The following is a 24,893-nucleotide window of genomic DNA, read 5'->3' as shown; positions in this document are numbered from 1 at the left end:
GCAGTCGCACAACTGGTGGCTTTTTCGACGGCTCTTTTGTCTGTTCCGGCTACAAGGAGCCTTTCCTTTAATTTCAGTGATTTGGTTTCGGAAAACCAAAATGAGCTCATTTTAAACACATGCTGAGACGGAAAGATCCAAACTGTACTCAGTGAAGTCCATTCTCAACCAGTCTGCAGACAACCGTGGCGTTGTGTAACCTCCTGCCTCTGGCTGATCTTTATCCAATCAAATGCAGGCTCAGGACTCAGGCTGATTAGCCGGCGAGACTGCTGGGATAGAGCCCTTCACCCTAATCCACCTCCTGCTGAGGTTAAACGCTAACGGAAATGATTCTTTTGTATGCAAATGCAATGACCTAAGACGCAAAGCATTTCTAACGTTTATTATCATTTTCTCACATAGTGATGAGGTTTATGTGAGGGTTATATGAGAAAGCTCCTTCTACTAAGATTAGTAAAACAAACCTTTTGGTAGCCAAATGTGGACGAGTTTATATAGCTCAGGAGAAAATATTATTTTATAATGAAATGAAAGGCTAGACAGTATAATACAACACAACAACACAGCTATCTATCTATCTATCTATCTATCTATCTATCTATCTATCTATCTATCTATCTATCTATCTATCTATCTATCTATCTATCTATCTATCTATCTATCTATCTATCTATCTATCTATCTATCTATCTATCTATCTATGATTTATATAACATTATGCTGCATTACATTATATGACAAAAACGATGCAAAGAGTTTGAAACCTTTGATTATGATTTCACTTTTTAACTTTAGTTAGTGTGTAATGTTGCTGTTTGATCATAAACAACATCTGCAAAGTTATGACACTCAAAGTTCAATGCAAAGGGAGATATTTTCTGTTACAGAAATCGCTTTTTAAGGACTACAACAAACAGCTGCAGGGACTACAACGAGTTTCATTGTTGTGTGTTCTCAAGGGTGAGACATCACAAACCCTAATATTTACATAAACCCCGCCCCCGAGAACACACAACAAAGGGGGTGAGGCCATGTTGGGCTGCTTTAGAGAAGAGGAAGAGTTGTTGTAGTAGAGTGTTGTTGTCATGTCGTCATTTTACACCGCACTGCTTCACAAATGAGGATCAATTCAATGCTGGATTTGCACAAAAGATGAACATGACGGCACATGCTAGTGGATGAGCTGAATCAACTCCACAGCATCTACTTAAATGAATCCATTAACCATTCAGAAACGTCTAAAAGTTGTAACTTCTTCCTGAGTCTCTCCATCAGTGTCGACTCCGGTTTGAACAATGTAAGGCTGAACACCGTTACTGACAATCCTCATTTTGGCTGCGTGAGATTCTCCAGCTTTGTTGTTGTAGAGCAACCTAAGCACAAGCTGTTAAAGCTCCGCCCTCTTCTGGAAAGGGGGCCGGGAACAGCAGCTCATTTGCATTTAAAGGGACACACACAAAATAAACTCCTAATTACTGCATATTAATAGTTAGTAAGTTTATGTATTGGGTAGGAATAAGGGATGTAAAATATGGTCATGCAGAATAAGGCATTAATATGTGCTTTATACATACTGATAAAAAGCCAATATTCTAGTAATATGCATGCTAATAAGCAACTAGTTAATAGTGAAAACTGAACCCTAAACTAAAGTATTACCCAAAAGACATTTAAAAGGAAACATTTTAAAAAGTAACGTAACAACACAGAGTGCAATTTTCACACAATGTTGCCGGCTTGCCGTTGAACAATAGTGATGGCTCATGGTTAGTTTCATTTGGCATTCAAACCTGCAACCTTCTGCTTACCAGCTCTGAGCTTTAACCACTACACCACATCGCCCAGCCTCAGGCCTCCGTGCGGCTGCTGCAAACTGACTGATTGTGTGTGACTGCTGCATTATGGCTCCTACAGAGGAACACAGTATAAAATTGCTCTCTGTGACAAGAGTGATGTGACATACTGTTGGAAGTGATCGGTTTCAGCCTTAAGGAACTTTTCCAAAAGACAGAAACAAGCACTTTTGCTTCTACTGAGTCACACATACACACTGGGAGAGAGAGAGAGGGAAACGGTGCACAGGGAAATATATGCTAATGTAACAGAGCGCAGTCATTTGAAAGGAAATGGGCCTGAATGAGCACCCCGAGGGAACCACAGCACAAAGTTCAACCCTGAAAAATGTATTTCATTTCATTTAAATAGTCCGCTCTTATGAATACAGCGGGGCTTCGGGGAGAGCTGGGAGCCGCAGGAGGGCTGAGGTGGGAGTTTATTTTGGGGGGAAAATATCAAAACAAGATGTGGAGCCTGCGAAAAGTCAAAACAAATGATTTTATAAGTAAGGAAAACTTTGTCCAACTTGCTCTGATGACTCATTTGTAGGTGTTTTACAGGTCTAAGTTCTAGAAAATATGCTTTGATGTGGCTTTGGGTGGATTTCAAAATGACTAAAAGGTCCAAATCTACGTAACTAAAGATTATGGTAGCACCATGGTACAGTGCTAGCATATACCAATTCACTGAATGACTGTCATATTTACTACCAAACCTACAAAGATACTTCAAAGATTTGCATGATTTAGCTATGGTCCATGTACACAAAAACATAAAAATAGATGTGATGCATGTCCAGAAAACAACAACAACGAACAAACATGGTAATATCATGGTACTTGGTGTAATAAAACAGGTATCTCTTAGCATTTAGGTGCAGAAGATCTCAAAATGCTGTTTTAACTAACTAACTTTCTTAGCAAGATTCTCTTCAAAGTCCACCATGAAAAGAAAATTAAATAAAGAAAAGTTAACATGGTTACTCTTTATTTTATAGTCCTGTTCTCATACTATATACTTATTATAGCAATTACAATAACTGGGTTATAACAAGGTACTAACCATGAACCTACCCCTAAAGCTAACATTAACCCATGTAGTTATCTTATATTACAATACTTTCTAAGGCAAGTACACTGTAAATTCACTGTTAGTACATGTACTGTGAAATAAAGTGTAACCGTTATTGCTAATGTCTGTTTCTGGGGATTAGCAGCATCGTCAATGCAACATTTTTCTTTTTGCATTTGGAATCAATTTCAGACACATTTTGGAAAACACATATTTGCAAAGAAAGTATGTTTGTGTACTTGAGTATGTTTTTGGCCTTAAAATGATAGTTTAGCCAAAAAAATGAAAATTCTGTTATCATTTACTTATTCTCATGTTGTTTCAAAACGTTATGGATATGTCTCAATCAGCTCCCAGGCTCCCTAGGTTGTGAATCAGTACATCGTGTACACTAATTCGGGCACTATTTCCGGCAACATGATGTTTTTGTTGTACAACATCAGTACATCATGATAAATACTTTGTTACACAAAACTGCAACATTTCAGCTGTAAACAAACTATAAATATTAGCTAGATTATGTTCACTACCTGTCTAGCGATGTATGTTTATGCTGGAATATAAATAAAGGTGCCGTAGACCGTCTTTTTAAAAGATGTAATATAAGTCTAAGGTGTCTCCTGAATGTGTCTGGGAAGTTTCAGCTCAAAATACCCATAGATTTTTTTTATAAATTTTTTTAACTGCCTATTTTGGGGCATCATTAAATATGCAGCGATTCAGGCTGCGGCCCCTTTAAATCCTCGCGTTCCCTGGCCCCCGAGCTCTCGACTATAATACAGTGCATAAACAAAGTTCACACAGCTAATATAACCCTCCAAATGGATCTTTACAAAGTGTTCGTCATGCAACATGTCTAATCGTGTAAGTATGGTATTTATTTGGATGTTTACATTTGATTCTGAATGAGTTTGATAGTGCTCCGTGGCTAAATATACAGACTGCAAGTGTTTAAAAAATTTAAAATAACGACAGTCTTGTCTCTGTGAATACAGTAAGAAATGATGGTAACTTTAACCACATTTAACAGTACATTAGCAACATGCTAATGAAACATTTAGAAAGACAATTAACAAATATCACTAAAAATATCATGTTATCATGGATCATGTCAGTTATTATTGCTCCATCTGCCATTTTTCGTTATTGTTCTTGCTTGCTTACCTAGTCTGATGATTCAGCTGTGCACAGATCCAGACGTTAATACTGGCTGCCCTTGTGTAATACCTTGAACATGGGCTGACATATGCAAATATTGGGGGCATACATATTAATGATCCCGACTGTTACGTAACAGTCGGTGTTATGTTGAGTTTCACCTGTTTGTCAGAGGTCTTTTAAACAAATGAGATTTATATAAGGAGGAGGAAACAATGGAGTTTGAGACTCACTGTATGTCATTTCCATGTACTGAACTCTTGTTATTCAACTATGCCGAGGTAAATTCAATTCTAGGGCACCTTTAAATAACTGTTTAATTTTTCAAAACACCTATCACATGATTTTTGTTTTGCCCATCAGAGCTTCCGTTAAGGGAACATAGTAAGCATTGATGCTCCCTGGTTTACATGGTGCATTGTGGGATGTCTTAGGGAAAAATGTTGGAAAAAATATTGGATGATGACAAAATCTTTGTTTATGGGGGAAAAACAAAATGAGAAATTAACAAATTATTGTATGATTGTTTGTAAACAACAAGAAAACAAGAATTCTCCAAGTTCTCCATGAATTTCGCTGCATCAATCATGTCATCTCGCTTTAAAAATATCAAAATTATAATGTGAGTCAAGTATTCAAGTATGGCTTTAATTGCCTTTTAATGTCACACAAAACCATTTTGCTTACACTATGACCTACTCATAATCAGACACCACAGTTGAGCCACGTCATATCTGCGTATGTTCCTGAAGGAAATGATTGAAGCACTTAAGATCCCGGGATGTGAGCCAGGATAGCATTCCCAGCTTCCTGTCTGGATCCCAGTCCTTTGGGAGCAGATCAGGTGAATATTCCGGGATGAGAAAAGCTCTCGGAAGGCAAACACTCAAGATTTAATTAGGGAGCTGAAAGAGGATTACACTGAGTGTGTGTGTGAAGGAAGTCCCTCCACCTTCCTCCGTCTTGTTTTGTTGACTCTACGGATCCAACGGTGCCACATATGTCCAGCATATGGTACAAGAGCACACAATCCTGAGTACAAGTGAAAATACACACGCAAACACAGGCTTACCTGGGCACGGAGGCATACAGACGATCGGTGTCGTTGTATCTCGGAGCCATTCGTGGATCAGGCCCTCTGATCTGCAAAGCACAGAAAAATCACATAAGATTATGTGTCGCAATCAGAAAATGTGACATTTGGATGTGGTTTTAAAGATGAAGAGCATAATTTCTGTGCACAAGCATCTCGCAATGGAATTACAATGACGTGAGATCACAAAAAAGGCAGACAACACATACAAACCATGTATATATAACTATTTTTTCCCCTCTGTTTTTTAACATCAGAATGAGAACAAATACATACAGGACATATGCACATTTAATATTCCACCATAAAGTTAAAAAAGAGGTGATTTACAGTAAGATTTAGTAAGAAGTGAGTAAAAGATTCTCTAAATCAAAACTGCAACAAAAACAGTCATATTAATTGTAATTTCAGTTTAAAATAACTGTTTTCTATTGCAAGATGTGATGATAGGTTTTGCCTAAAATGTTTATAACTTTCAACCAATTAAAGAACACAGTTTAAGATGTTTCATTAGTGTTCACATCTGATGAACTTAACCAGATTTGAAACCAGTTTGAAGTCTGACACAATACCTATGACAAGTTGCAGTGTCTGCCGAGTGTACACTACAATCTGGACTTTTTTTGGTGCTTCAAACTCAGACTTAAAATATCAAAAGGGCCATAAGCTTGAGAGTTGTAGTGTGAATTGAGGCTGGAACATATAATGGAGATACACATCATATCCATATGACAACTATAAATCAGGAAGAGGGAGAGAGAAAAAAATATAGAGATAAATAACTTATTTAGTGGAGAAAAGAGGTCAGCGAATACTCTTCAGATAAACTCTTTAACAAGACAATTTTCCTCACCCTTTGGATGTAATATTAACCCCCCATGAATTATATAACTACCTTGTTTAAAGCTATAATTACCATCAGCATGAGCTGTTAACCCGTTAAGTTAGCACGACCCATAAAGTGCAGAGAAAGAAAATAAGGTAGTGACAAACATGTTACTTAATATTCAATGCATTTTTTGTCTCTGTAAACAAAAAGGAAAATTGGATGCATTATTTTCCCATTACGTCTCTTATGGTTTTGTTATGATTACAATGAATTATTAAAGCTTATTTCTCCTTATGTGACTATTCCAAAACTTTGAAAGTTTTTATAAGAGAAATAACTAGAGTTCGCCGCACATCGCAGGGTTTAACAGTAGTCTCATATGACCGCAGTGGGATTGTGGGAGTGCTGCGTGTGGCAGCTCCTGACAGATGAAGGTTAAAGGCATTATGTAAAGAAGGGCAGCTCATTTCTGGGGACTATGTGAGGAAAATGGTGGCATTTGTCTCAATGAGGCGTTTATAAGTGCACGTCCTCCCGCGTGTAATGGCGGCCCTGAGCTCTACCCTGCATGCTAAGTGTGATCTTTAAACACAAAGGTGTCTCGCAGGGATCGAATGTCACCGTGAGTAAGAGAGAGGGAGATGGCGACGCGCACACGCCTTAAAGGTCAAATTTAGAGAAGCGAGAGATGATTGTGGGAATGATAGACTGCTGTGCACGCCAAATGATCAAAACGATATACGATTCCTCGCTTTCCTCTGTTCCTGTCATTCTTTCTTCCGTCTATTCTGACCATACAGGTGATCAGTCATGACTATTGTCACAGATGGAAGCATTTATACTACTGCTTCACTCTCCAGCTTCTCTTTTTCTTCACAGATGAGATACTAGTTTTGGGAGCAATGATCTAGGGTTGTATGCATGTGTGGTCAATACAAGATCTTTACCAAAATTGGATGCACCTCTTGATGGAAGTAAATGTTGTGATGTTATTTCCATAAAGAGGTGCATACATTTTTGCTCAACATCTTGTATTGTCAATGCAAGAGGTGAACACTCTGTAAAGTCCCCATTACAGCAGCACATCCCAAAGAATTTCAATGAATTTAAGGTCTGGTGCCAATTTCAGAGGTGCCAATTCATTCTTTCACAATTTGAGCCCGATGAATCTTGGCTTTGTCATCCCGGAATATGGCCATGATGTGTCTTCATACATGGTTGTTAAAGAAATGAAAAGCTACACACTCCATCTATTAGGGTTAGAAAAACTAAAAACTAAAAGATTACTGGTATCTACTTTGAAACCTTTCAATAAAAATGCAATATTCCTGTCGCCCTACAAAGCATCAACACATTTTTTGATATAGACTGACTTCAAGTCAATAGAATGCAACTTGTATTAAATGGTGAAAACAACTCGTCAAATAGCTTACGGTGTCATGTTGAGTGTCCAGAGACTGCCTGATGCACTGCACACATTGATTTGAAGGCTGCACGCAATTTCGGTAAATCAAAGTGCTCAGATTTCTATCAATCTATTAAAAAACGAAAACTTAAGTGCTTTCAACTAGTTGTTAGGGCTGCTTGATTATGGTAGAGATTATTTTGGTCAATAGTGAAATCACGATTGTTTAAGATTATTGGTGGGCGATATGCTCAAAGTCTTATTTCATGATAAGTAATTTTAGATATCAGTAAAATGTCATAATTAGGCTACTTCAACAAAATCTAAAAACTAGTTTAACTAATGTAGAAGACAAGTAAACAAAGAAACTAATTACAAACAAAATGGACCAATAAGTACAACAGAACAAAAATACAAATTAAGAAAGATGAACTAACAGTGGTATCCAGATAAGTAATAGCCTACAACAGAAACTGAAATAAGTAATCAAATTTAAAACAACACTGCATTGTTTTCTCTATACGTTAAATATAGATTAATCTTTATTAAAGCTACAAAAGTTATTCATTCAAGAGCAGTGAGTGATTTTATTTTTGTCTTTTATTGTTTGATTAACTTTAATGGCACAGACTAAAGCAGTAATATTAGGCTGCTGTCACTTTAAGACTGAATGCACGGATCCAATATACTGTTACACATGCGTTTTCCTTCTCAAATGTTTGCATTCACTTGAGACATAACCGACTGTGTTTACGTGGATACTTACCAAAAGGGCATTTCAACATTTTTGTGTGTGGACTATCTGACCTTTTAGGCACAAATCTGAAACCCACAGTATACTTTGCTTATGCGCGTTCGGCACGACTTAGTATTTTCAATGGCTACCGTCAACTGTTTGGTTACCTACATTTTTCAAAATATCTTCCTCTGTGTTCAGCAGAAGAAAAATAATCATACAGATTTGGAAAAACTTGAGGGTGAGTAAATGATGACAGAATTTTCATTTTTGGGTGAACTTTCCCTTTAAGCAATAAAATCGCTGGATGTTAGTGCGATAAAACACCACTTAGTTGCTTCCATAGGGCCGGTTATTACAAAACACGAGAGACTCCAGCGACTTTGGATCGTCCACATTACCCATGTGTTTCTCTTCACTGCCCACAGATGTTATCTTGGGCACAGGCGATTGATCTTCACTGGGTAATTAGCATTTTAGGCAGAAAGGACAAGACGTGGGCCTGCTGCCAGACGCTTGACTCCAATGGAGAGAGAATTTGAAACTTTGCCACGGCAGGCTTGGTGGTCTGGGCGAGTTTTACCCTGTGGGGTCAAAAAGGATCAACAAAACCTGCTCAACCCTGCTAAACCTCACCAAAGGGGGACATTGGGGCACCATGGCAACCGATCTGCCAGAAACCAGTTGAGTCTTTGCGGTGCTGTTATCAGATCAAAACGGCTGTGTGGACGGATGAAGGACTCGTGCGCTGCTGTGAATGCTGAGAAATGTGCACACTGCGCTGGCGAACTGGACTGAGACGGCAAACACTCGCCACAACAAACATGCAAACGTTTACAAATAGGCATACGGCACTCATGCGTACAGATGCAGGGAGATCAGACGGATGTATTTGAGGAGTTTGATTAAACACAAAGACGCACATGTAGAGCATGAACAGCAAGGTCATCTCAGACTCACTGGGACTTATTCCGTCATTTTTATTTCACAAGAACAAAACAAAAAAGATATAAGCAAAGACGTTTAGCAATAAACATTAAAGATATACATAATAATTAAATGATATATAACAGGGCAAAACATTAACAAAATTTAAGAAAACAGTAATATTGTGAAATATGTTTTCTATTTGAATATATTTTAAAATGTAATTTATTCCTGTGATCAAAGCATCATTACTCCAGTCTTCAGTGTCACATGATCCTTCAGAAATCATTCTAATATGCTGATTAGCTGCTCAAGAAACATTTCTGATTATTATCAATGTTGAAAACAGTTGTGCTGTGTCATATGTTTGTGGAAACTGTGATACTTTTTTCCCCCCAGAATTCTTTGACGAATAGAAAGTTCAAAAGAACAGCATTTATTTAAAATAGAAATCTTTTTAACATTATAAATATCTCTTTACTGTCACTTTTGATCACTTTAATGGTCCTTGCAAAAAAAAAAATCCTAAATGTGCACTATATAACTTTTTCTTGTTCAGTATTAACACATTTTAAATAATGAGTCAATGCACCATCAATCCTTTTTACAAAACGTGTTTTAATTTTACCCTAATTCATTATGGTAAGTATGTTATAAGTGTTTAATATTTTAGACCGAGTGGGATGTTTTTCATGTGAAATTGCACACTTGCGTCACTCGTCCATGTGTGTCTCTTCATATCTGAAATAGAGAAAAGTTGCTCCACTACTTTGTATGTATGGTGTGGGAGTGGCATAGGTTAGTTGTCACAATAAGCGAGAAAGACTGACATGGAGCCGCTAAATCTCCAACTTCCAAACAGAGGAGACAGAGCTCGTAATAAAACAAGAATCAACATTGGTTTTGTGTCATGTCATTGTGTACTACGTCGCAAAAGTTAACGCTTTTTGGACTTGCGTTGACTGCTTATGTCTGTCGCATCTGAAGCTTGTTATTTTACTTTATAAAGTTTTAAGTAAGGATATTTGTCTTACACAAATCCATCAATTCGCTTCAGAAGGCCTTTATTAACCCCCTGGAGCCACATGAAGTACGAGTACGCTTTATGATCGATAGATGCACTTTTTTGGACTTCAAAAACTCCCATTATAATGCTTGGACAAGCCAGGATATTTTTATTTTAACTCATATACATAAGTCATATACACCCAGGATGGCTTGAGGGTGAGTAAAGTATGGAGTAATTTTCATTTTTAGGTGAACTAACCCTTTAAGCCTATAGTAGTGAATGTTTTAAGAGCAGTAGGCCAGGATAAACATATTTATCCGCACACAGAGCCGAAACACAATTAAAACAATGTTCTTCCGCAAAATGCATGCAGTTTTTTTTTTTTTTTTTTAAACATCCAGAGGGCCAAAAGTTACATAGTGTATTATTTATTGGACACACACACACACACACACACACACACACACACACACACACACACACACACACACACACACACACACACACACACACACACACACACACACACACACACACACACACACACACACACACACACACACACACACACACAAACTTAGCAGGTGCCACTACCACTTTATAGTCCTCAGTAACTTTTGTTCTTTATCATTACTTTTTGCTAATTAGATTCCATTGATCTGGGCTCAGAGTCAAACTCCATTCCAGAGGGAATTGGCAATCTGGAGTGAAATTTTGTGGTTGGACTCCAGCATGACTCAAACTTAGCATGTTTCTCAACAAACACAAACTGTGCTCAGCGTTTGCCACAAGAAACTCAAGCTGTGAGCGATGTCCCTGAAAACTAGGCTGTGCTTCGTCACTTGTTCGGCTGAGAATGTGTGGACCACTGTGGACTGAAACTTCACCAGGCATGCTTTTCTTTTAATCAGTTACACAAACAACTAAAGCAGCCTGGCACTTCATTAAATAATAACTTGTGCACTTCATTAGAGCAAAATTTCTCAAATACAAAAAAATGAACAAACTATATCTTCCATCCACCAGCTCATTTCATTCAACTCCTGAATTTGAACTGCATTGTGTATCTGTATAACACATTGCAAGTTAGACAAACTACTTTGATCAAACTTTCCACAAAGCCGGCACCATACTAAACCTCAATGCTAAAACAAACACCCCTTAAACATGGCATGATCCTATCGCTTGTTGATTCTCTCCCTAGAGTCTCTGTGGCCGTGGTGTGTGCAGTATTCTGATATTTGATGTAGTGCTGCCATGGCCCAGTGCCCTCTAACGTGCCCTGAAAAGCCATGGTCATACCGCCCAGACGGCCCAGGCTTGTTAGCAGCAGATGGTGGAACCATTTTGAGAGGGTAATTTAGACACAAGGCTGTAGGAGGCTGGTCATGACCTCCTCATGTATCGAGCCCAACCCTGTGAAACTGAGGTGCTTTTGCTGTCTAGTACTGGAGAGATGTGTTGCGTTGCACGTGGATTGTTGTGGATGTTATTAGAAAATTTTGATTAAAAATCAAAAATAATTCATATCAATATCAACAACTGTGTGTTTTTGGAATTTAACATTGAAACTTCAAGTAGCCTCCAAAAGTGTTGATTTGTCAAAAAACAACTCTGGAACTCTTCCAATTCAATGGAACATTGTACTTGTATATTGTAACAGCATTACATATAATAATACTAATATAATATGCCAATAAAATACTACATACAGTCAAACCAAAATGTATTCAGACACCTTGAACATTTCATTCATTAATACAGTTTATTCACTATAGTTTAAATAATAAAAAACTATAATAATAAAAAAATAAACTGTATCAGAAAAAAAAAAAAAATCTTAATTATGTCAGATAACACTTAAGCAAAACATGGTCAGGTCAAAGTGTCTAAATAATTTTTGGTTCCAAATTTTTTTATCAATTTTACTAGTAGTCCACAGTATGAAGAAATTTGGGGTATAATATGTCAGAGTTTACTTTATTTTGCTATCCTCACTTACATAAATCAACTATAGTGTCCTGCACCCACTAGTAAAAAAATAAAAAAAATATGTAAAACTCTAGATCTAGAGTCTGAATAATTTTTTGGTTTGACTGTATATGAATCAGTGTTGTAAAATTAATCGATTAAGTGATTCAATGACTCACTCAAAATAATAGCCACTAGCTTGATTCCTGAATAATTTAGAGTTTTTGAGCGAATCAGAGTGATTCAATAAATCAGCTCCCGAATGAAATGAATTAGTTGAGTGATTCAATGACTCACTCACAGGGCTAGACATTAACATCCACCAACCTGACAAATGCGGGTGGATTTCAGCAGTGGCGTGTAACGCAGTCACTCCTACTAGCCACTTTGGTGGGTTTAATTTTATATATTATAAATACATTATTCACTTTTAGTCTTTTAAAAAGTCCAATGTAGTGTTTACATTTTTCGTCGATAATACATATTGATACTGAAATATCTGAAACACTTCCAATATTCATTTTCCACAGAATAGATACACAATATCATCTGATCTTTCTCTCTCTCCGACAACGAGTTGACACACAAACCCGCCTCCACTCACTCACTCGTTTCATTTGCTGTGCTACAGGGCTTGAATTTCGGAGTGGGATTGTGCATGTTGCACATAATTTTACTCATAGCTGAGAGGCTAGTAACTTTGGAAAACCACTTGCCACAGTGGCAGGAGAGCAAATAAATGAATGTCAAGCTCTGCTCACTCATAAATACTTTATTAATTTCTGAATGATTCAGAGTTTTTAAAGGTGCCATTGAACGTTTTTTTACAAGATGTAATATAAGTCTAAGGTGTCCCCTGAATGTGTCTGTGAAGTTTCAGCTCAAAATACCCCATAGATTTTTCTAACTGCCTATTTTGGGGCATCATTAACTATGAACCGATTCAGGGGCTGCTGGCCCTTTAAATCTCGTGCTCCCTACCCATCGAGCTCGTGACTCTATAAAACAGTGCATTTACAAAGTTCACACAGCTAATATAACCCTCAAATGGATCTTTACAAGATGTTCGTCATGTATGCTGCATGCATGCTTCGGGTCATGTGAGTATAGTATTTATTTGGATGTTTACATTTGATTTTGAATGAGTTTGATAGTGCTCCGTGGCTAAAGCTAACATCACACACTGTTGGAGAGATTTATAAAGAATGAAGTTGTGTTTATGAATTATACAGACTGCAAGTGTTTAAAAAATGAAAATAGCGACGGCTCTCTCGTCTCCGTGAATACAGTAAGAAACGATGGTAACTTTAACCAACAGTAGCAACATGCTAACGAAACATTTAGAAAGACAATTTACAAATATCACTAAAAATATCATGCTATCATGGATCATGTCAGTTATTATTGCTCCATCTGCCATTTTTCGCTGTTGTTCTTGCTTGCTTACCTAGTCTGATGATTCAGCTGTGCACAGATCCAGACGTTAATACTGGCTGCCCTTGTCTAATGCCTTTCATAATGTTGGGATCATGGGCTGGCATATGCAAATATTAGGGGCGTACACCCCAACTGTTACGTAACAGTCGGTGTTATGTTGAGATTCTTAGGTCTTTTAAACAAATGAGATTTATATAAGGAGGAGGAAACAATGGACTTTGAGACTCACTGTATGTCATTTCCATGTAATGAACTCTTGTTATTCAACTATGCCAAGATAAATTCAATTTTTAATTCTAGGGCACCTTTAAATGAATCAGTTGAATGAGCCTGCTGGAGTAGCTATGTAACTTGCAGAAAGATTCACTGTAAAATCCCAGACTGACAGTTTGTGATGCAAACAGTGAAAAGTCTAACTGCATAAAAACAAACATTTAGAAAATGTTAGGGAACTGAAAACTATAAATGGGGCTTTTTATGAAACATAGTTTAAATTGCCATAATCCGCCACCAAAGTGCAAAACATTTTTAAGTCCAAATATAAAGAGAGTTATTATTCTGTCCTTGCTCATTCCTCCCCTGAGGTCCCTTGACTGCTCCCTCCAACTGCTCTTTTCTTTTTGTTTTAGTGGCTTCATTCAGATTCCCGACCACAGTTTCCAGCTTTCAAACCAAGGTTAAGGCTCCATGATATAAGTTGGCCTTCCTGCAAGGCTTGTCTTTGACCTACCGGAGAAGGTGTGACCTGCTTGCTAGAGCAAAGAGAAGTCGAGGCCTTTTGTTCCTTGTCCATCCCTGCCTTTCTCACTTTCTTTCACTCTTAATCTGTCTCCGTGAGCTCATGTTGATATGTTATGACAACCCAGGCACCTGGATTTAGAATTTGGGATTATTTGTCGGCTCTGCGGAGAGCCACCTAGTCGCCATCACTCAATCTTTTTACACTCCGCCGTCACGGCTGCCCGTCAAGCCGGTGCGTGTGTTTGGAGATGCAGATGCTGGCTTAATTAGACCTGACAGGGCCAGGATGCTCGTCTCAAGCTGTTCTGTAGCGAGGAAGAGAGGATAACAATCTGAATGACAACCGTCTTAATTTTCCATCTCCTCTCTCTCTCCTTCAGTCTCTGCATCTGCCCCGTCTCCTCTCTGCTCTCATTTTACTCTGGAACTACTGGTCTCACATCAACTTAAAAATACGAGCATGACTTGTAAAGAGGGATGTATGATGTATCTCTGATCATATCAGTATTGGCCAATATAAGTAGTTCATAAAGGAAAATAAAAAAGGAAATAATCTCCTACCCCAACTTCATCTTCCAGATATTTTATGCACGAAAAACCTGTTTGACACACTAGTGTCTGAGAAATAACACACTAAAACTATAACTAAACATCATTATCCAGTACTGGGCACCAGCAAGCATTGATATGTGGTTGATACGGTGTACTATGTGGTTACTGAGGCATTCTGGGTGGTTGAAATGGTGTTCCAGGTAGTTGTTTGGGTTTTCTGTGTAATTTCCAGACCAAGGCAGAAGTTCCCAACTCAAAGTCTCTATGATAATCTGCTCTCTAGATATCATTTGGGTCCCTCAAGATGGCAAAATCATAACTTAGAATAACAGCAAATCACCCATCAAGAAGCCATACAATTTGCTGTCCACACACATGTTGGGTTTCCATGTTTTCCATGTACCTTCCATAAACATAATGATTTTTATATTGTATAAACTGTGTATTCTATCCCCAAACCCTAAACCTACCCATCACAGAAAACTTTATTTTTACATTTACAAAAAACTTCATTTTGTATGATTTATAACATGTTTCTTCATGGGGACCAAAAAAATGTCCAAAAAGTACTGGTATTACTATCCTTGTGGGGACATTTGGTCCCTGTGATGGACACACACACACGGTCTGTGAAAACCAGTCTGTAATCCAATTAAATTCTTCTTTTAATGAATCACACCCCACAGTCCCTGCTGTGTGCGCGTATCTGTGTGTGTGTGTGTGTGTGTGTGTGTGTGTGTGTCTACACCACATGCTAGTCCTTATGGTGGCCTGAACGTCCTTCTCCATTTCTTCTGTTATACTGACAGCAACCATTCGTCTTTCTTCTATTCATTTCACATATTCATTCATCTATTTGTCAGTAAACTGCCACTTCTCAATGAAGAAGTTCATTTACTACACAAACATCGTCAAAACAGTGTACAATGACTACATTCTAGTCAACATTAAAACCACCAACCAGCTCTAAATATGACAACCTATGGTTTAAGCAATGGTTTAATACAACTATTAATAATTAAAAAGTTTGGGGTTGGTAAGATGGTAATTGCTCACCAAGACAGTAAAAACAGCAATATTATGAAATATTATTTCAATTTAAAATAATTGTTTTCTATTTGAATCTATTTTAAAATGTAATTTATTCCTGTGATCAAAGCTGAAATTTCAGCATCATTTCTCCAGTCTTCAGTGTCACATGATCCTTCAGAAATCATTCTAATATGATGATTTGCTGCTCAAGAAACATTCATTATTATTATCAATGTTGAAAACAGGTGTGCTGCTTCATATTTTTGTGGAAAATGTGATTTCAGGATTCTTTGATGAATAGAAAATTCCATTTAATTTGAAACAGAAATATTTTGTAAGGTTAAATAAGTCTTAACTGTTTTCCTGAGCTCAAACTTTCAGTAACGTATTTCGTAATGTAAATTATTTGTGTATTAGTATAAAAGTGTAGGAAGACTGATTTGATCATAACATTCACAATGCTTCATGGAAGTGGATGATTCTCTATGTAGAAAAACAAACTAATTTCATTTTTTACCATTTAGCAAAGTAAATACAGTCTGATTTAACTGTGATTAAATGTGTTTAATGATGCCCAGAAATATTTTAGATTGGTCTGAATAAGAGTAAATTGCATAACGTTATTCACAGATATTTCGTAATGGGAAGTTGTTCAAACCAAATGTAATCACTGAAGTTGGCTGACGGCAAAAGGAATGCAATATCACCAACTAGTAAAACTGTTAATCGTTGTTAATCATTACACCATTCATTAGAACAACTGTGATGTTCAATTGCTTCAATGCATCAAAATGAATGGTCAATCTATTGACAACACTAACCTATAGTTTAACAAACAATGCAAAAGAAAAAAAAAAATCATGCAACATCGGACACTAAACACGTCACTTTCCTTCCAGCATCAGAGCTTCTATTTTCTCACTCAGACGTTCCTGGAAAGTCTCAATGAAGTTGGCTTTTCCAGCAGATGTGTGTAATCATATAAACTATAATTGTAAACTTTGCCGAGCCCTGGACACAACCCCTCAATCTCTCGAAAATGAAGTGCTGGACATCTGGGTGGACGCGAGCGTGGCTCCGGGCTCTCAAATGACAGAGTTCAGGGCCCCGATAAGTGCTTCTGAAAAAAGCCTTCGTTCCAATTTAGATTGAGTTTTTGTTTTAAAGTGCCCCAGAAGAGAACGGCTGACAGTCACCCTTGCCATTTTCAAACCTTTGATTTCTAGAAGAGATTTGTGCGAAATTGTACAATTTTCTCATATCTGTGGTTCTGTCTTGCCTTCTCCTTTCTTTTCCTACTGTTTCAGCATATTTTTATTCATATTTTTTGCTATCTTTCATGAATAATAAATCTCATGTCTCTCAATGTCTTATCTTCATAACATCATGTTGGATGCCCTATTTGTCATTTATTTTTTTATTTTTACACAAGGAGCCAAGAGAGTGCAAAAAATCTTGAAAAGCAGCGAGCTGAGCAAGTGTTCTCGATACTATTTTAACACTAAAAGGGATAGTTTACCTAGAAATGAAAATTCTGTCATCATTTACTCTGTCGTTCCAAACCTGTATGACTTTCTCTCTTTATTTATTTATTTATTATTTTTAAGATGTCACTCCAAACCAGTGGTTTATATGTGGTTTATATATATATGTTTATATATATATATATATATATATATATATATATATATATATATATATATATATATATATATATATATATAAACATATATAAACCACTGGTTTGGAGTGACATCTTAAAAATAATAAATAAATAATAAATAGGCATGCACTTCTATGTAATTGTGTATTGCTTTGGTTGAAGTGACTGTAGAGAATATTAAAATGACTGTGGAAAAATAATCTTTGTGCCCGTTTTATTTTTATGACTGAAAGGAGAGCATTAATGCTAACACTCATCTCTGAGCATCATCGCCATGAATGACAGACTCCCATAATGCAGTGGGAGGGGGCCACCAAATGAGACTAACGCATGGATCATTCGGCGAGATGCGCATATCTTGCTTCCTTAATGACCCAAAGAGTTATTTATTAATACCGTTTTAGTTATGTATTAAGCGAGACGTGTCTGGTGCTGGGGGTTTATGGGTGATAAACAGCGCTCGGTTACTACTAAGATGTGCTGCTGTCTTACGGATGAAAAAACAAAAACCACGATGGGAAGCTAGGAGGATTATTGCTGCTGAATTTGCATGTGTGCCCGGCAGTGAGGCGTGTAGGTGCGGGATGTCAAGGGATGGGTCAGCTCACTTACAGCTCTGGGCAATGCAGACGCCCGCCACACACACACACACACACCCCCACGCACACACCCACACAAACTACTACCTAGAGAACATGCTAACTAGACAACATCAGGATCTAAAAATACATTTGGGTTCATACAGTATGCAGAACACCATACCACAGATTTCTTAAGTCTTCAATTTTAAAGCAAACCTTCTCCAAAAAAAGACACAAAGGGGTTGAAAAAGAAAGGTGGGGATATATGGAAATGAGTGGTTGCGATATAGTTTTATAGTTAGGGCAGATCAGAAAAGTAAATGACATAATTAAAGGGTGAAAAAGCAAATCAAAGTTAAGATTGGTGTTCTTAAATATAAAATAATATATAAATAATAAAAATACATTCATTTATAAAGTGTAACAAAATAAAAAATAATTAAATAAATAAAATTTAGTTCTTTTCTAGAAGTAAACATTAAATAAACAAAAATAACAAAATAAAATAACTAAAATTATATAATAATTAAATAAATTGTGTAATAAAAGTAATTAAATATACAATTTATTTAAAATAAATATAAAAAAGAATAAATAAAAATAAATAAATAAATATTTAATAAATATAAAATAATATATAAATAATAAAAGTACATTAATTTATTAAATGTAAAAAAAAATAAATAAATAAATTCTGTTCTAGAAGTAAATATTACATAAACAAAAATAAGATAAAAATAACTTAAATTTTATAATAATTCAATAAATTGTGTAATAAAAAGTAATTATATATACAATTTATTTATTTATTTATAATAAATATAAAAATAACAAATAAAATAAAAATAATTTAATAAATATAAAATAATATATAAAGAAATAAAAAAATACATACATACATTTATAAAATGTAATAAAAAGTTTACAGTTGCAAGTATCCGAGTTACCAGATTTAATCTAAATGATTAGTCTAAATGAAGCTGTCACTCAGCAGGGACTAGCTAGTTTGGAACCAAATGTCGGTTTGTAGATATTAATAAAATTTAATTACCCATAAATTAAAGAAAAATATCAGTTTGTTCTTTGGTAACTTTGGTAACAGGGCTGGCTGCTTTAGCTTGACAAATGCAGTCAAAACTATGTTCCATTTTTTAATAATAGAAAATCATAGGGTAGATCATGAAATATGACATTAGGTTTTAGTGTTGTCAAAAATATCGATATTTCGATAAATATCGATACTGAAATATCTGAACGGTACCAATACTAATTTCCCGAAGTATCGATACTAGCCGCGCTTTCACTTTCACTTCTCTCCAAAGGCGCGTTGACGACCACCACATGCGCACGCGCACTCTCACTCGTCTCATTCGCTCTGGGCTGCGTTTCCAAAAAGCATCGTAAGCTTAAGTTGAAACCAATGGAGCTACGATCAACTTAGGCTTACGATGCTTTTGGGAAACGCTACCCTGGTTAGCAAAAGTGAAGTGAATGGAAAGATGGCGAGTGCAACGCCCGCGCGACCGGCTTTGGTTGATAAGGAACACAGCAGGAATGCTATCTGGAAATATTTTGCATATGAGGCAAATGAACATGGAAAGCTGAAGGACACAAGCAAGCCAATATGCAAGAGATGCTACAGAACAGTGCTAACAAAAGGCGCTAACACCACTAATATAGCAAAGCACCTGAGAGACCGACACCCATATCTGTATAAAGAATTTCTCGAGGTTGGTATTATTATTATACATTACTGACACTCTATCCTCCAATTTGATACTATATAAATAAAGGTGACTTTACGACTTCATGTCGATCCAGTGAGCACTGTTTGAGCACTGTTTACAGTTTTGTTAATGTAAAATATATGTTCTAGACTTGTTATATTTAGCTTTAAATAAAAAAATAACCCCTTAATATTGTGGCAGTTTTTTTCTCCGTGGTATCGAAAATGGTATCGAATATCGATATTTTTCAAGGTATCGTATCGAACTTAGAAATTCTAGTATCGTGACAACACTATTAGGTTTGTAGTATTGGAATAAATAAAATCAATAATTCTAAACAATCACATTATAATAATTATTCCCGTGAACAGGAACACAGTGAGAGGGTGCTGAGTCTAAGCAGATGAACAGATTAGTCGGAGTACTTTAGATTTGGCCTGAAAACGGCGTGAGATGAACCCTGATAATCTGAGCTCTAAATCAGTGCCTGAGAAACCAGCCAGACCTCAGTCTGTCTCTTCTGAAAGAAAGCAAGAGAGCACACAGGCACTCACTCGTGAGGGGTCGTACTCCTGGCGTCTTCGGGCGGTAAGGTCTTCATAGGATGGAGTTGGTCTCACCTTTTGAAGCTGATTTCGGATTTGCTGCAATCGCTCTTCATTACTGCAACATGCGGACAGAGAAACAAGACACACTCCAATCAAACACTCTGGAAAACATCTTCACAAATCTAGGCAATGACCTCACAGATCATTAGATAAATATACTGCAATCAGTCACAAAAAAAGAAAGTCCATCAGATGAAAATGTAAACAAGGGTATGAATGAAAAGGGAAAATCTAGTAGCAAATACAAGTCACTACAGCAAATACAGCAATCAGTTATATCACAGTAAATCTGTCTCATCCTAACGTTTAAAAAGTGTTTGACTTCAGGCCGAAGTTAATGTGCAATTCTGTTTGTCAGACTCCCAAATCAAATGCAGCAAAAATACAGTGCATTTGATGTAAAATTCAGTGTATTAAATTATCCATCTGTGAGCTCCATAAACACACATGTAACCTAAGGGCATGTATTGATTCAAAGCAGAACTAGCATTATAAAATCAACCATTTAAACTGCTTCAACTTTCACTTCAAATGAATGGTACAGCACCTCCAAACCTTACCAAATTTAATGTTTTATGCTCAGGGCTTGACATTAACTTTTTTGGTTTTCCAAAGTTACTAGCCACTTTTCACTGGTCACAATTTTGCCATTGATATCATGGGGGAAAACTGCCATATGGATTTTTTTAATATTATCTCATAATTTGGCAGCAGGTATATTAGGCTGCTGTCACTTTAAGAGCTGACGCACGGATCCATTATACTATTACACATGAGTTTTCTTTCTCAACTGTTTGTGTTCACTTAAAACATAACTGACTGTGTTTTTGAGAAAACTCACCAATTTTGACATTATTTTGTGTGTATTTGACTGTTTAAGTGCAATAAGCGGTGAAAAAGAACTCAATTTAGTACTGAGAGGTGGCTTTATGTGCTGCACTTTGAGTGTGAGAACAAAATCTGTAGGAATGAGTAATATTATGTTCAATACGCACAACCTCAAGGCAAAATTCAAGCCCTTTAACACCAACAATATTCATTCGGAGCAAATGAAACAAGTGAGTGAGAGGAGGAGGGTTTGTGTGTTAACTCACTGTCTGAGAGATGAGAGAGAGAAAGAGCAGCTGGTATCGTGTATCTATTCTGCGGAAAATGAGTATTAGAAGCGTTTCAGATATTTCAGTATCGGTATGTATCAATATTTGTGACAACACTACCAGTGCTTCCCACAGGTTTGAAATATACTTGCGGTGATAGCCAGGTAAAAAATCCTCCTATTACCCACGGCACAAAAATGGTCAACATGTGACAAACAAATAATGTGTGATTTTTTTAACAGTATTTTTATTTATTGAAATTAATTTTAATTACAAAGCATACTATTACATTTAATTACATACTAATATTATGCATTAATATGCATGGTAAATTATGCAAAATTACAGCATTTAAATGGTTCTCCTTATCCTATGTTCTCCTTGCTGTCATATAGTGTCTCTCTCAGTGAATGGGACACAGATTTTACTAGTAAAATTTATATAATGAATAATATATGTGTCAAATAATGTTCCTAGTCTTTTCTTCATTTGGGGGAGACTACAATAATTTACTATGAGTTAAAAAGAAATCTAATTAAATACAATTTGTGTAACCAAAATACCAATAATGGCCAAAAGAAAAAGAAAAAAACTTAGTGTGTGACTTTTAATTATAAACAAGCCCGAAATACACCGGGACTCTTATTTTGAAATGTCTGATCCTTCAGATTCTTAAACCGTATAAAACATTTAATATAAAGGCCATAAAGCAGACATTGTAATAATTCATCAACTTGAGTTCATCAGTAATCGCTTGGTATAAATCTGCACTTTTCATTGATTGAGAATCACTTTGAAGCAGACTGAAGCGCTGTTGCGTGAGCCTGTAGAACATGCAACAGCGCCCCCCTTGTGGCTTTGCAAAATGCAGCGCCCGTGGGAATGTTAGCGGGAGTAAACAGTTCTGACGCACACATAACATGCAGGTAAGAAAAGACTAGTTTATCGATCGCGGATGGTTTCATTATCTAGCAAAAATGTGTCTCCAAATATACTTGGGCGGCCGTTATTATACCTAGCCGGCCCGCCCAAGTAAAGTCTATGTGTGGGAAGCACTGACTACATTGCACTTAGTTTATTATTTCAGATGACTTTTTAAAAGACTAAAATTTAAAAATGTATATATTATGTATATAAAATTCATAATTTTATATTATATAGTGACTGTGTTAATGCCATCCCTGATATTACTTATATCATTTATAAATAAATTATTTAAAATATATAAATAATATTTAGTTTTAAATAAGGCAGCGGCTATTTAAACTTAGTGAAAATAGAAATATATTCTATTTATACTTATAATATTTATACCTTATAATAGTGGCAGATCTCAGTATTGTTGTACATTAACAGGATGCAATAATAGCAGAGTGTAAATGACTATATTTATTAAAATTATTAAATGGATGCCGCCTTATTGTGACAATAAAGCCCTCCCTACACCTACCCTAAACCCACCCGATAAATACTTTATTATTAAACACTCGTTAGGCACTTTATTTCCACTTTTCAAATATTTTCCTGATTTTTATTGAAAATAAATGCCATTCTGATCTGATATGTGATGGGAAAAGGGTAAAGAGTGAGTTTGGCTGATTTGAACTCTGGTCGATTGTGTCAAAAGCTACTTTCTCGCGCCATACTCCCTACAGTCAACACCACTGCAAGCATTGAGTGCTGCACATGTGGCCCAACCAGACATTGGTGGGCGGAGTTAGTATAAATAGCCATTGTTGCAATGGCTAAATAAATGACCAAATATGCAATTGTTAAATAAATTAATTGTGTTACTATTAAATCTAAACAAACAAATAAATAAATATAATCGACTTACACTGAACGTATGAAATTGCCAGGTAGTGCTATGATCCATGTCCAAACAAAATTGCATTGGATTTATGTATAAGTTTCTATGAACTCCATCCACAGATGTTGCCAACTTCAAAATAATTGAAAATACTAGAGGCAGCGATCTATGGCACTCCAGCAGCTGGTGGAGGACACGTGGCGCAGGAACGGCATCCATTATCTAATCCCACAGAACGCAATTAGAGCTGCCATTTTGATTGAGAGTCCACATGACCCTCTGAATGAGAAACACTATCAATGTTTAATTAGCTCCCGTCGAGCATGTATGCATCATATTCATATTAGTTACAGGACTGGAGCAGACCTGAAGTGCTTTAGAAGGAGATGTCTGAAGAAAGAAAAATACTGCAAAAATACCACACATTTACATGGATGGTTAAACACACACATACACGTACAAATGAGAGGCCGGCTGTCATCACCAGTTCATTTGGTGTGTTTTGATAGCGGGTACCGCGTAAACCGTAGAAAGGCCGGAGATATTACCTTTCCTTCTTTGAGGCAGAGAATTAGACAAACAGAGCAATCTGAGATCATCATCATCACAGACCGTGGCTATTTCCTGCTGTGATTTACCTGTTTATGTTACATTTGAGTAAAGCTAATTAGCGCTTGCGTTGAGCAACAGAAAGCAGCACTATGATGAGAGTGTGCTTGATCTAGTCTGTGAGTGATTTTCCTACCCTCTTCACACCAAATCATGTCTAAAGATTTGGTTAGAAAATATATATTTTATAACATTTATATATTTTTTAAATATTTATTATGGTCACACTTTAGTTTAAGGTCCAATTCTCACTATTAACTAACTATTAACTATGACTTTTGCCTCAATAAACTCCTTATTACTGCTTATTAATAGTTAGTAAGGTAGTTGTTAAGTTTAGGTATTAATGCAGAATAAGGTCATGCAGAATAAAACATTAATATGAGCTTTATAAGTAATAAACAGCCAATATTCTAGTAATATGCATACTAATTAGCAACTAGTTAAAAGTGAGAATTGGACCCGAAACTAAAGTGTTTACCTTTTATTTATTCAAAAACTTATTTATTTGTATATATTAGTTAAATGTTTAAAAATTCTTTCATTTCTGAAATATTGTGCTGTGATAGCCCTTTTTTTTTTTTTTTTTGAGAAAATTTAGAATGTTTTTTGCATTGGATGAGACAAATTGTGAATATTTTTATATTTCTCTTTTCACTTAAATTGGACATTGGGTGTAAACAGGCTTCTTTAGTCAATAAAACTCACAATAAAACACTTTTTGACCCAAATTCCGATTGGATAAGTTTGAAGCTGCTGTAAAGTAACAGATAAACCGTGTTTTCACATGAATTGACTTTTGTATTAAAATATTAGGCAATTGTAAACTTTCACGATTTTATAAAACAAATACTCATATATTTATATTTATATATATATATATATATATATATATATATATATATATATATATATATATATATATTTATATTTATATATATATATATATATATATATATATATATATATATATATATATATATGTATATGTGTGTGTG

At 36.0% G+C, this 24,893-nt stretch overlaps 1 protein-coding gene across 4 annotated transcripts in view; it reads right to left on the bottom strand.

The window, feature by feature from the left end:
• The window catches only part of pard3ba (par-3 family cell polarity regulator beta a), a 177,472-nt gene that overhangs the window by 9,084 nt on the left and 143,495 nt on the right, over positions 1-24,893 (bottom strand). For all 4 annotated transcript variants that reach the window (XM_067405388.1, XM_067405390.1, XM_067405389.1 and 1 more), the window contains 2 exons: positions 20,326-20,434; positions 5,141-5,211 (listed from right to left, as the gene is read on the bottom strand). In XM_067405388.1, coding sequence (XP_067261489.1) covers positions 5,141-5,211; positions 20,326-20,434 — 180 coding nt within the window. The remainder of the gene's footprint in view (positions 1-5,140; positions 5,212-20,325; positions 20,435-24,893) is intronic.

The sequence above is a fragment of the Chanodichthys erythropterus genome, chromosome 12, assembly GCF_024489055.1.
Source record: "Chanodichthys erythropterus isolate Z2021 chromosome 12, ASM2448905v1, whole genome shotgun sequence".
In the NCBI taxonomy this organism is placed as follows: Eukaryota; Metazoa; Chordata; class Actinopteri; order Cypriniformes; family Xenocyprididae; genus Chanodichthys; species Chanodichthys erythropterus.
This window is presented reverse-complemented; position numbering and strand designations above follow the sequence as displayed.